Source organism: Seriola aureovittata, chromosome 18 (genome assembly GCF_021018895.1).
Source record: "Seriola aureovittata isolate HTS-2021-v1 ecotype China chromosome 18, ASM2101889v1, whole genome shotgun sequence".
Lineage (NCBI taxonomy): Eukaryota > Metazoa > Chordata > Actinopteri > Carangiformes > Carangidae > Seriola > Seriola aureovittata.
This window is the reverse complement of record NC_079381.1, coordinates 927446-939808: the sequence shown is the minus strand read 5'-3', so window position 1 is coordinate 939808 and position 12363 is coordinate 927446. Positions and strand designations below refer to the sequence as shown.

The window sequence follows — 12363 nt, the reverse complement described above, 5'->3', positions numbered from 1 at the left end:
ATTATTTTAACACTACAAATAATAACAATAATAAGTTAATACATTAATGGGAAAACAGACCAAATATTGACAAAGACATAAACTGATGATTGTCTATCACTGAGATTGTGGTCCATCAGCACAACCCTAAACCGAGATTTATAGTGAAGGGGACATTTTCAGAAGATTTTGGCACTAAAGATCTTTAGCTTCTCCTCCATCGCACAGTGTCTTCTCCAGAATGTGCATTTTAATAACATAACAGACTACAGTCGACAAGACCTGACTATCCGAGGTGAATGACAGTTAAGCTGTGTGTGCATTTGCATGTTTAACAGTCAAAAATAATCAAACTTGTCTTCAGTAAAAGGTTAGCCAACTTAGTTGGGCTACTGACGTTTCACTGCAGCAGTTTCCTGCTGTTGTCAGATGCTAATACGTAACGTTACACCACTGCCTTTAGTATTAGACTTAATATGGCTTTAAAAGTAACATAACATCACTTAATATCTTCACATTAGATTACAAAAGTTTCTGTGTGGTGTCTCCTGAGGTTTGTGGTTTTCTCTCTTGACAATACTACACACCTTTTTTCTCTCTGCAGCATTATATTTGAACATCATCTAATGATTGAAAAGTCGATGGAGGAGCATAAACAAAATCACCATAGTCCAGTACAGACAGGACAGCTGACTGTAAGAGAGAAACATGTTTTATGTCTGTACAGAAAGTTTTTTTGTGAGTCCTTCAACATTCAATATAACCACAGTCCAAAGTGTTTGTAGAATGTAACTTCTTCAATTGCCATCCAAGTTGTAAAAGCTGCAACCGTCAGGAGAAAACCTGCCCTTTGTGAAGACCAAGATTTCTTTTACATTCAATAACAATGTCACAAACACAAACACAGACACAGATGACTCTATTATCCATCTTCTCTTCTGACTCTGGGGAGAAGAGGAGGAAGAGGATTTCACTAAATGTTGGACTGTTCTTTTAAATGTGCAGACTGGTGTTTCTATCTGATCCAGACTAAAGATTCACACTGCTGACTGACAAAACACTGTGACCATGTGATAGGAGTGTGTGTGTGTGTGCGTGCGTGTGTGTGTGTGTGTGTGTGTGTGTGTGTGTGTGTGTGTGTGTGTGTGTGTGTGAGTGAGAGAGAGAGATTATTAGCTTTGTATATTGTAATTTCCAGAGGAGCTGATTCAAACTCCTGCAGCATTTTTCAGCTGCTGGTAATTAGTGGATGTAGAGACACAGAGAATTATCTGCTTCAAACTCATTCACAAGGCTGATAACTGCTGTGTGTGTGTGTGTGTGTGTGTGTGTGTGTGTGTGTGTGCGCGTGCTGTCAGTCAGCTGAATTGCCTCGATTAAGCAGCAGATTATCAGGATTTTCTAATTATTAGAGAGGAATTAAGAGTGAGCCAATGATTATCAAATTGAAACATGAAAATTCTGAAACAGTGAAGAAGAAAACATTCAGATACAGACACATTAACACTGAGACAATAAAACAATGAAACACAAAAACAGTGTAAATCCTTTTGGATTTAGCAGAACCTGCATTTTCCTAGTGCAAGACTGAGGGATTCACAATGGTACAAAGAGGTGTTGAAAATGAAAGATGGGGTGGGCTCAGAAGAAGGAGGTAAATGACACAATAAACTGCTTCAAAATGTAACTTGAAGGGTCTCAATAAATCATAATATATCATATTATATCATAATATATCAATCATAATATAAATCATAATAAAGGGTTCAAAACTGAAACAAGATATTCAAAACAGTCCAATGAAGGATTCAAAATGGTAACAAGTGGGAATTAAAATGGCATAACACTTGAGGGTGGAGGGAAGGCAAATGTATTTGTATAGCACAGTAGTATAGCACAACGAGGGATTCAAAATGGAAACAAGGGGGACTCGAAATTGCATAATAAGGATTTAAAATGGAAAAGTGGAGGAACAGGGCACAATTAAAGAGTAAATCTGAAAGAATCGTGGATTCAAATGGAACAATGAAATATTCAAAATAGAATAATTAAATAATCAAATGGAAACAAAGGACAATAAATGACGGAGGGGGAGATAAATGAGGATTCAGAATGGAAAGAAGAAGGGATTCTAAATTTAACAAAGGGGACTTCAAAACTGAAAGAAGGGATTCTAAATGGAAAGAAGAGGACCTAAAATGGCACAATGAAGGAAATGCAACCTAATGGGTAGGACTAAGGATGGAACTATGAAATATTCAGAATAAAATAGGGGAGGATTCAAAATGGAACAAAGAGTGGTTCAGTATTCAAATTACACTTGCGGCACAATGAAGGATTAAAATGGAAAGACAGGCTTATAACATCTTTAGCAGCAGTCTGTTGATTGTGACGTTTTTCATCATAGTAGCGCTCCTGCTCTCCTGCTGCGTGAATGCTTCACTCTGGTGTTTTATGTAGAATTAAAATGTTTTCTGTGCAGGCAAAAGGCATCTGCAGACTAGTTATCCTAATTGTGGCCCTGCCCCGCTTGTTAATGCAGCAGGAGGGAGGAGGTTTAGAAGGGTTAATGGAGAAGATAATTATTAGCATGGAGGCTCTTCACATTAATTAGACATTTTGTGTCCAGAGACTGATGTTTATTGTTCTTCAGGAGGCGGAGGAAACAGCAGAGACACTGTGCTGTGGAGTATTTAAGTGCGAGTTTAACGAGTCCATTTGGGGTCAGCGGAGGGAGAAGGCAGAGGTGTCTGCAGGGAGCCTCACAATTATATTCACATTTTATTTCTTAGCAGAAGATGTCAGAGCAGACCTGAGTCATTATTAACACACTTGCTGGTACTTCTATACTTGTGAGGGCCCCGTTTGACATAATACATTCCTTCTGTCCAGCTGTTCTCTGATGTTGAATGACAGCTGGAGGATTTTCTGTGTGCCAGAATTGGTCCAGATGTGGATGTAGCATCTTACTATCATGCTGTGTATGAGCCAGATTCGGGCCATGGAACTGGGCCAGAAGACAACAATTATATGGCCCATGTATGGGCCGGATATATTTTGCTATCGACCCCTAACCTGATTTTGACCTTAACCCTAAAAAATGGACTCATTTATGAAAAGTTATGTAACAGTACTGCTTAAGGTGCAGAAAATCACACAGCTAAAAGAGAAATTCAACTTAAGAGAAAATAAACAACAAAACTTAAGAGACAGGTTGACTTTCACATGTTTTAGGCTTTTACTTCCACCAGGTGAATTTGATTCTCCTGATGACCTGACTCCTCCCACTAAAGTCCTGCAAGCAGAGATCAAAGAGTCCATGTCCAAAGAGGATGTCCTCAATTTAAAAAAAAAGCAAGTCATCGCTTTCCAAAAATGTTCTCACTGTTTAATATTGTCCTCGCTCACTTTCCAAAAATGTCCCCACACTCAAACAATGTCCTCATTTTCCAAAATGTCCTCACTCTACAAAAATGTCTTTCAAACATTTCTTCTCCACCAAAAATGCCCCCTCCTTCCTGAAAGTCGTCCTCACTCCCCAAAAAATGTCCAACTTACTAACAATGTCCCCGTTTTCTCAGTGAACTTTATGATGAAACACAAAAGAAACCTATGCATCAAAGTTTGTGTTTGACCTCTGGAACAGAACAGAACAATATCAACTTGTCCACTTACTCACTTCATCAGGAGCTTTCAACTGTATCACATGGTCTTTATTGGCTGATGGAGTCTGCCTTTAAGCTAACGCAGACGGGGTTGGGGTGAAATCATCATAATAGCTTTTCACATTCCAAAAAAAATAGATGAAGACATTGTGATATGGATGAAAGCCCCAGAACAAGCTAGTAAGTGGATCTTGAGTTTTTTGGGGGTTTTTTTTGGTCAAACTATAACTGGAACTAGTTCAGACAGTCAGCTGAGGTGATGACAGAGTGAGCGTCAGGTTGTTCAGACTTGCTCCTGTTCACTGTGTCATTGAACTACAACTATTAAGAGTGAAGTGTGATGCACAACATTAACTCTGTATCTCTCTCTGCCTCTCTCCAGAGTTCCTCTGCTCGCCAGCCTCAGGTTAATCATCAGCATCTTCATCTTCATCCAGACAACAAACCAAAAGCACACCACCCACAGACTTAAACATCACCTGCACTGATCCGTTGTCTTAAGTGGGCGATCGTTTCAACCTTACCGTTAAGGAAACCTTTTTTTAAGGATGACATCACACTGTGCATCTGTCAGCTTCGGGAGACCAATAGCAACCGCGGCAATAATTTCATCAGCAACGATAAAAAACACCAGCAACAACTACACATGACAACAGACAACCGCAGCACAAACTGCACCGGGAACAAGAGGAGCAACAGCAGCAATAAGTGGAGGATCTCCCAGCTCAACGCAGCAACTGAAGCCTTTAATCTCTTTCTGTGACTTATAATCTGTGCAAACTTTACAACAAGCACTTATCTTGTCTCAGTTTTACAAATTCAGGTATAAGTTCTCTTTCTTTTTATATAATGCTGATAAAAAATGATAATAAAAAAATACAGAAGTAACGCCCTCATTAAACCCAATGTCAGGTTGCAAACTGCTGGACGGCTTTTGCTAACTCTAACTACTAAATTTCAATGTGCTCTTTAATGAGTTTGGTTGTTTGTGGTGTCAGATCGTCATCAGTTTTAAAGAAGTCTTCAGGGGTTTTAATTAAATAATGAAATATTACATGCATATGAAATAGAACAACTGCTTATTTAAGACAAATTTTGTACCTAAAGAGAACATACGTGTACATTTCTTGGACTGGAGTAAATAAATGATTATATTCACAATCTTTTGACGGTACTTTTTTAAAAACCTCTTAAACCTTTTAAAGTCTCTGATTCTGAAGAAGTGGATTATAGGTATTCTATACATTCAGTACAGAGCTGGAGTCAGACCATGATTAGCCTAGCTTAGCATAAAGGCTGAAAGCAGAGGGAGACAGCTCCCCTGGCTCTGTCTAAAGTTCAAAAATACACCTGTTTCCAGTCTTTGAGTTAAACCAGGCTGAAGATGTCCTGGCTCCAGCTCTGCATTTAACTGACTTTTTAATTTGACTGACAGGAGCTTGACATCGATCGCCTCATCTCACCCTGAGACCTGCTGGAGTTCAACTCCAAAAGATTTGCTGAGACAGGTAGTCAGCGTGAGCTGTGATGAAAACAAGAATGACTTTTTTCCAAATGCTAAATCCTAATGCTGAAGGGTCAGACTTCAGGACAAAGCAGGAATAAGCCAATGATTTTACTCCGAGATCAAAATGTATTTTGATATATATTATATATTATATTGAATATATTTATTGTTTCAAAAATATTCCCAAGAGTCTCTACACTGAGTTTAACATTTAATTAGAGATGTTTTATCACAGTAATGTCTTGTACTATTGCGTTTTTAAATTTGTCATTATGATTAAAAATGAGATACTGTGGTGTGTTTCATCATAGCAATGATAAGAGATATCATCACGTGGCAACATGTAGACAGAACAAAGGCCATAATACAGTAAATACACACACACACACACATATATATATATATATATATATATATATATATATATATACACACATTATATACTGTGTTGTGCCAGTTCACACTAGTCCAAAGTTCAGTTCATGCAGATTAAAATGAACCAGTTCATGTTCATAGTTCTTTTTTTCTTTAATTTCACAGTTCCAAAAATGAAATAGTTCACATTCATTTGTTCAATTTTTAAAGAAATAAATAAAGGCTTCTTTTTCATTAGAACCCCCTTCTACCCATCCATCACCAGCCCCAAATCACTGCCACTCCCAAACTAAATTAATTATTGTATATACCACTGAAGAATCACAGACATGAGTTACATTTAGAATCTATATATAAATATAATCCGTCTGTACCGTCTGTGCTGCTAGCACCAGCCAAACTGGGCCGTGTCTATGGAGACGTCATGCGGCGTGCAGTAAAACTATCATAAAACATGAGCGGCATTCACACGTTCATCATTTGTAAACTGATATGTTCAGTTCAGCGTTCACATAAAATAGGAATGTGCAATGAACGCCCTTCATTGAACACGTTCATGCACAGCACTGTGTACATATATATATATATGTGTGTGTGTGTGTGTGTGTGTGTGTGTGTGTGTGTGTGTGTGTGTGTGTGTGTGTGTGTGTGTGCTGTCCTGATCTCATTCCTGCTCAGTCCTGATCTCATTCCTCCTCCCAGAGGATGATCCCTTCAGAATCTATTGACCCCATGACCTTTCCTTTACCACCTTTACATCAAACTGTAACATTCATCTCCTCCAATGGTGAGACTAAGAATAGTTAAACCATCAGGATGTTGTTCTGTCAGACTTGGCACAAACTGTTCTCAGTCCAGATGTTGAATTCTGTATTTGTGACTGTATGACTGTATGCGTTTGTGTGCACTCTTCATGTTGTGTGCTTGTGTGTGCGCGTGTGTGTGTGTGTGTGTTAAAGATAGAGTGAGACAAACCAGCCTGCCAGCTCTGCCCTCATTTGCATCTGCTAATGGCTCTATGATGCCAGTTTCTGATCACTGCAACTACACATTTAAATTCCTGCTTCAGTGCCAGATGCTCTCTCTCTCTCTCTCTCTCTCTCTCTCTCTCTCCCTCTCTCCCTCCCTCATCCAGGGATTCCTGTTTCCATCCTTTAACAGCGGCTCTGTTCGTGCTCTGAATCAGAAAACACCAGCTGAGGTTAAACTGGAGACTTGAAGCTTCTGCTGCTAATGATGCTCTAGTTGCTCATGATGAAGCTCATATATTTACACTCAAACATCACAATTAGGTTTGTGATGTCACTCTAAAACCATGGGCATTAATCTGCCACATTTTGGAACCTTTGGAACATTTGGTCAAAGTTAAGACAAGGAATGAACCATTGACTGTAAATGTTGATTCAGTTAGAGAGGTCCAACAGGCTCTGGTCTATGAGGAAGAACTGATGTATAACAGTACAGCCTTGATGAACACATATGTGAATATTAGGTCTCAGCAAAGTCAGGAATACAAAAAGCTTAACACATACAGACGAGTTTGTAGCAGTGGAGGAAGCTGCCATACTTTTATGAGCATATCAGAGGGGTAAACACCATGCTGCTGAATATAGGACCAGATGCAGTTGAAAGCTTTGGAAAAAGCTTGTCATCGGACCTTGAGTTAGTTTGTCTCTCTCTCTCTCTCCCTTCAACCACAGACTCTGCCTTCAACCCAACCAGTAGAGGCGGACGCTCTTGTCATTTGACACTATTCAAATAAAATTGGATTGAATTGAAAGTGCTGATTCAACTTATGTCAGGGGGTGGGATCAAAACAGAAAGGTACTTGTCACATAAGCTGGACATACAAAAAAGCAACAGATATGTGAACATCTTTGTTTGCCTTTGTGCAGCCTGGAGAAGCATCACTCCAGCTTAAGGTGGAGACTAGTTGAGATCTGGTTAACATCAAGTCACTTTTAATGCAGACTCTGTGTGTATGCTTTCCTCTGACTTTGTCCAACACTTTGGTTTATGATGGCTTCCCAGATAACAAAATAAAACCCACACTTGTCTACTATATGCTTCTTGTCTTCTGGCCCAGTATACACCCGGTTTAATGGTGCAAATCTGGCCCACATACAGCATGACTTTAAGATGCTACTTCCACATCTGGATCAATTCTAACGTACACACAAAACATTTTCTGGCTGTAAGTCAATACTGAAAGACATCAGCTGACATCTGGGCAGAGTCCAGCTGATGTCCCACTCACATCACAAGGAACAACTGAATAACTAAAAGTCAAGTTTTGCAAGCCAAACAAATATATGGTAAGAAACTATTAACCTCTAACTGTTGAGTGTGGAGTGTGAGTGAAACAAGTGAATATTAACAAGGGCCAAGAAAAAATGTCCAAGAAAAGAAACAGCAAGCAAAACAGAAAACTTGACTTAAACACTGACTGACACGTGGGGTCAATCAGGACCTCATATAACTTATTTCAACATTTATGTTAATTAACAGTAGTCATCGGTTGAAGTCAGCTGTTTAATCTGGTTTTAAAATGAGCAGAAAAACAGATACAGGTTGAAATCACCACAGTTCTGTTCTCTGATTAGGTATAAAGGTATAAACCAAAACATTGACAGTAAAGGTTTAAATTCACTTTAAACTGAAGATGCAGCTGAAGATGAGGATGTCACTGACAGTGTCCTGGCTCCATGTACTGATTACAGACCACATCCTGCCAAGTAGGAGCTCAGGTCCCGGTTCCGACAGTGATCGCGCCAGGCCACCCTGAAACCAGACAAAAGGATGTCACTCATCTCTCCACATGTGGAGCTTCATCACAGCCTATGTAGTCACTTGATCAGGTCTTACCAGGCTCCCATGCCGTTGGGGTCCCTGACAACACGTTTGGCACAATTGATCGCCACACTGACATCATCAGTCAGAAGCTCTGTGAGGAAATTAAAAAAAAACAAAAGTCTGGACTTCAATGGGAACTGAAGTGGACATTAAAGGAACAGTAAGTACAGCTTGAACAGAAGTGGAAAAACAAGCAAAAAAAACAAACTTTTCCTTGATACAAGGTTGTATTTGCATCTTTACTACAAAGACAACTTTGCTTTATCTTTGAGTTGTACAAGTCTTTAACATCTTTGAAAGAGAATATTAACAGTAAACTAGAAAATTCCAGGGAAATTTTGAGTGCCACGGGGGCTACTGCCGGGATGAGTGCATGATTTATTTCCAGTGTTCAAAAGTCACCCTGATCATATTCTGGTTTTGAGAAATGTCTTGATATAAAAGACTCTGATATAAAACAATGTCACATCCCTCCATCATGTATTATGTGGGAAATATCTCATATTCTGTCTTGTTTTTTTAAATAAAACAAGAGGCAACATGTCTTCAAACTGGCAAAAAAAAAAGACGATTACATTAGGTGTCAATGAGAGTGAGACAGGTATTGCTGCCGGACTCGGCACCCCCATTTAAATTTTGTGCAGACCCTGCCTGTCAAAGTTACATTTTATGAATCCCAACAACTATGTCTACATTTTCAGAAAGAATTATTTGTCTCCTTTTTACGGTTTGGCCGCGAGCTCGAGTTAAAAATAAAAATAAAGGTTATTTTTTACTGCTTCACGCACTTTAGCCAACTGACGCTTTCACTCTAACTTTGAAGAAAAAGTGATTTGCACTCCTCCTTTGAGTGCTCACAGTTTGTAATGTAATCGTCTTTTTTTTTCAAAAGAATCTCACTCTGTCTTCGCACTGAGCTTACACACTCATTCTAAGGAATATCTGAATAAAATAGAGACTGTAAGAAACTTCTGGCCTCAGTGTCTCTCACAATGTTTTCGGTTTTTGAAAAGAAGTAACGGTTTTCTCATAATTTGCAATTGTTTGAAGCCATGTAGAGGCCAAATTCTGAGCAGATTTTCACATTGCCATGGCAACGGCAGCTCCTGACCTGACCTCTGACAGCCAAGGGCTGCGTGATGTCATCGCTACAGTGACACACAGAAGATTTTTTACCCTAACCCTAACCCTAGCCCCCATGGCACTCAAAATTTCCCTGGAATTTTCTAGTTACTGTTAATATCAGAAATCCTGTATTTTCTATTCTAGCTTTTAAGCTTGGTGTTGGATCAGGACATAAGGAGACTGGTGACAAAAACTCTCATCACTATGTGGGCAGTAATAAAACAGGAGGAAAATGTCCCTGCTAGATAAAGTTTTGGGTGTGTTGGTTCAACACTGACCGTCACACCTGATGTTGCACCCATTTGAAGTGGGTTGGCCGTTGTTACACCACCAGCGGCTGTTGATCTGGAAGATGCCGTAGTCGGTGGATCCATCTCTGTTGTGGTTGATGGCTCTGGTGTTGTACTCCGATTCATGCTTGCTCAGGCAGACCCCTGCAGAGGAAACACAACACAATGTAGACCAGCTTAAGTGTCTCCAATGATTGTGCTAAGCTAAGCTAACCTGCTACTTAATATAGCTTCACCTTCACATTTACCTCATCTCACTATCGGCAAAGAAGTCAATAAGTATATTTCCCACAGTGACAAATCTTTTAATTGATTTCCATGTTGCATTGAAAAAATGAAAATCAAGTGGTTAGCTAGCTGCAGCGTGTTATGCCAAATGTCTATGATGTAGGACTCGGTTATATTGTACTGCTGTTAAGAGATATAAATGCATGTAAATGCTCCAGATACAGTATCAGACTGACAGACTAGTACTCACAGTTGGCTAGGCTGTGGCCACGGTAACCATCCATCCCATGACTCTTCAGGATTCGGGCCCATTCACAGCGCTGGTAGAGTCTAGCGTTGGCCACAGCCACAAAGAGTAGAAACACCAGACTCCTCATGATGGATTCTCTGCTGGATCAAACTGCTCCACAGCTGCCGCTGCTCACTTTCCTTTTATAGCCGAGAAGCTCGCCTAAATCTGCTGTGATATTGTTGCAGCTGTTTGTTTTCAGGCTGAGCATGTTATCAGTTTGTTTATACACACTAATGTGAAGGACTGACGAGGTAAAGTTCAGTTAGAGCTCTGGCACAACTTCAGATAAGAGCAATAAAAAGAAAAGCTGATTGAAAATAACCTGACTTTCAAAACCTGATTTAAGGTTCCCTGGAGAGTTTTCCTGGAAATGCCTTACTTTCAGTTTTATTCACCAAAACTAATTGTGTGTCCTTGAGGCCTGACAAACATGTTGAATGCATTTCTTTCACTCTAAAACATTTGCAAAGCTGATGTTTGAATAATTTGAATTGTGCATTGCTACATGGTCGGTGTGTCATGCATTCATTCAATTATTTAAAGTTATAAACTGTAACTTTTACACACTCTAAAAACATGTAGACCTACAGTATGTTATATATGTTGTTGAGTTGTGTTCTTATATTATCCCAAATGTTTTCATTAATTCTCAAACCAGAGAAATCTGCGATTTTAATCATGGTAACAGTACTTTTCATTGGTTGCCCGTCCGTGACATCATATCCTCTATGATCATCGGACGTCTGGATCTGAAGTTATCAGAGAAACAAGCTGAGGAAATGTTAGACAGCTCAGCTCCCAGCTGCTGGAGACGTCCTGTCCTGTGTCACTGAAGAGCGCTGGTGAATCTCTGGGTGATTCTACTGGTTTTAATCCCCCTGTGTGTTTGTTATGGAGAGGACACCTCTGTGGAGAATTCAGCTGCTGGTAAAAACCTCCTGAACATCAAGAACCACAGGAACCACAGAAGAGCATCGGTGAAACACTGAAGTTATTTTTTTGCGTGTGACAAAGCCTTTGTGGTCCCAGCTCTACCAGGTGAGCCCCAGGGCGCCCCGGTCCCCCGAATTACTGATTTTTAAAGTGAAACTGCTTTTTTATTTTGGGCCTTTTTGTCTTTACTCTGATAGGAGAGTCAGAGATAGACAGGAAAGTCAGGGAGAGAGAGTGAATGACATTCAGCACAGGGCCGTGGGTTGGACTCAAACCCATGGCCGCTGCAGTTAGGACTAATCCTGTGTAGTACATCCTCTGCTAGGTGAGCCACTATGGCGCCCCAGGTGAAACTGCTTTATGGGTGTTTCCACTGGTTTTAAATCCCTAGACGTCTCTGTCCATACAGCGCACAGCAAACACCGACTTTAAATGTGAAACTGTTTTATTCAGTGTTTTTAATGATTATAATCACTGGGTCTGTTTGATTTCCTGGGCCACTGACACTGAAACCGGGGGGAGCCCACAGTAATGTTGGTGAAGACAACAACTCCCATGATCCCATTGTATATCATGGCGTCTTTTGTTATTGTTCTGATTGAGAGACCCCTCGAGGCCGAAGTTACAGACTCTGTTTAAAACAAAATGTTGAAAAACTGGCAGGAATTCTGTTTTGTTTCTTGGCTGTAAAAAGGAAAATGACCGTGTGTTTTTCTATCTCGGTGGGTAATCTAGTAAACAATCAAATACATAAGTAATATTTATCTGGATTTCTGAATTTTCTTCTCCATGTCCATGTGCAGAAAGTCCGCACTGCAGCTGTTTTCTGATGAGAACTAGTGTTTATGACAGATAATTACCTTTTACTATCTGGTTCACCACTGTGAGGGAGGGCCAGTAGCCTTTGTAATAATCATACAAGCATAATTACAACAGAAATATTCAGGTTATAGGTTGCAGTAAGCTCAGCACTGTAACATCAAAGAGATAGCTTGATGAAGTATCAGCTTTACTGTTAAAAAACATAGTTACACATCATACACTTTTCTTGGAGAGTTTTTCTTTCAATGTAACCCATGTGTGGTGTCTGTATGTATATGTATGTTTTGTTTATGT

The 12363-nt window shown here is 39.7% G+C and overlaps 2 protein-coding genes across 4 annotated transcripts in view; one reads left to right on the top strand and one right to left on the bottom strand.

Annotated features, from left to right (window-relative positions):
* mbd2 (methyl-CpG binding domain protein 2) overlaps positions 1-8206 on the top strand; it is a 35939-nt gene extending 27733 nt beyond the window's left edge. For all 3 annotated transcript variants that reach the window (XM_056403317.1, XM_056403316.1, XM_056403315.1), the window contains one exon: positions 4027-8206. In XM_056403317.1, coding sequence (XP_056259292.1) covers positions 4027-4132 — 106 coding nt within the window. In that variant the 3' untranslated portion in view covers positions 4133-8206. The remainder of the gene's footprint in view (positions 1-4026) is intronic.
* lyz (lysozyme) lies at positions 8045-10436 on the bottom strand. Its single transcript, XM_056403318.1, has 4 exons — positions 10273-10436; positions 9783-9938; positions 8392-8470; positions 8045-8307 (listed from the first exon to the last, which is right to left on the bottom strand). The coding sequence occupies exons 1-4, from the start codon at positions 10397-10399 to the stop codon at positions 8241-8243; spliced, it is 429 nt and encodes a 142-aa protein (XP_056259293.1). The 5' UTR covers positions 10400-10436; the 3' UTR covers positions 8045-8240.
* Positions 10437-12363: the final 1927 nt, after the last annotated feature.

Bases quoted from the DNA above. Each gene is read 5' to 3' on its own strand.
- lyz (XM_056403318.1), bottom strand. From the start codon at position 10,399: ATGAGGAGTCTGGTGTTTCTACTCTTTGTGGCTGTGGCCAACGCTAGA. The intron at 8,471-9,782 runs GTCAGTGTTGAA...ATTTCCTCACAG, and splicing joins GTGCAACATCAGGTGTGACG to AGCTTCTGACTGATGATGTC. The intron at 8,308-8,391 runs GTAAGACCTGAT...GTCTGGTTTCAG, and splicing joins CCCAACGGCATGGGAGCCTG to GGTGGCCTGGCGCGATCACT.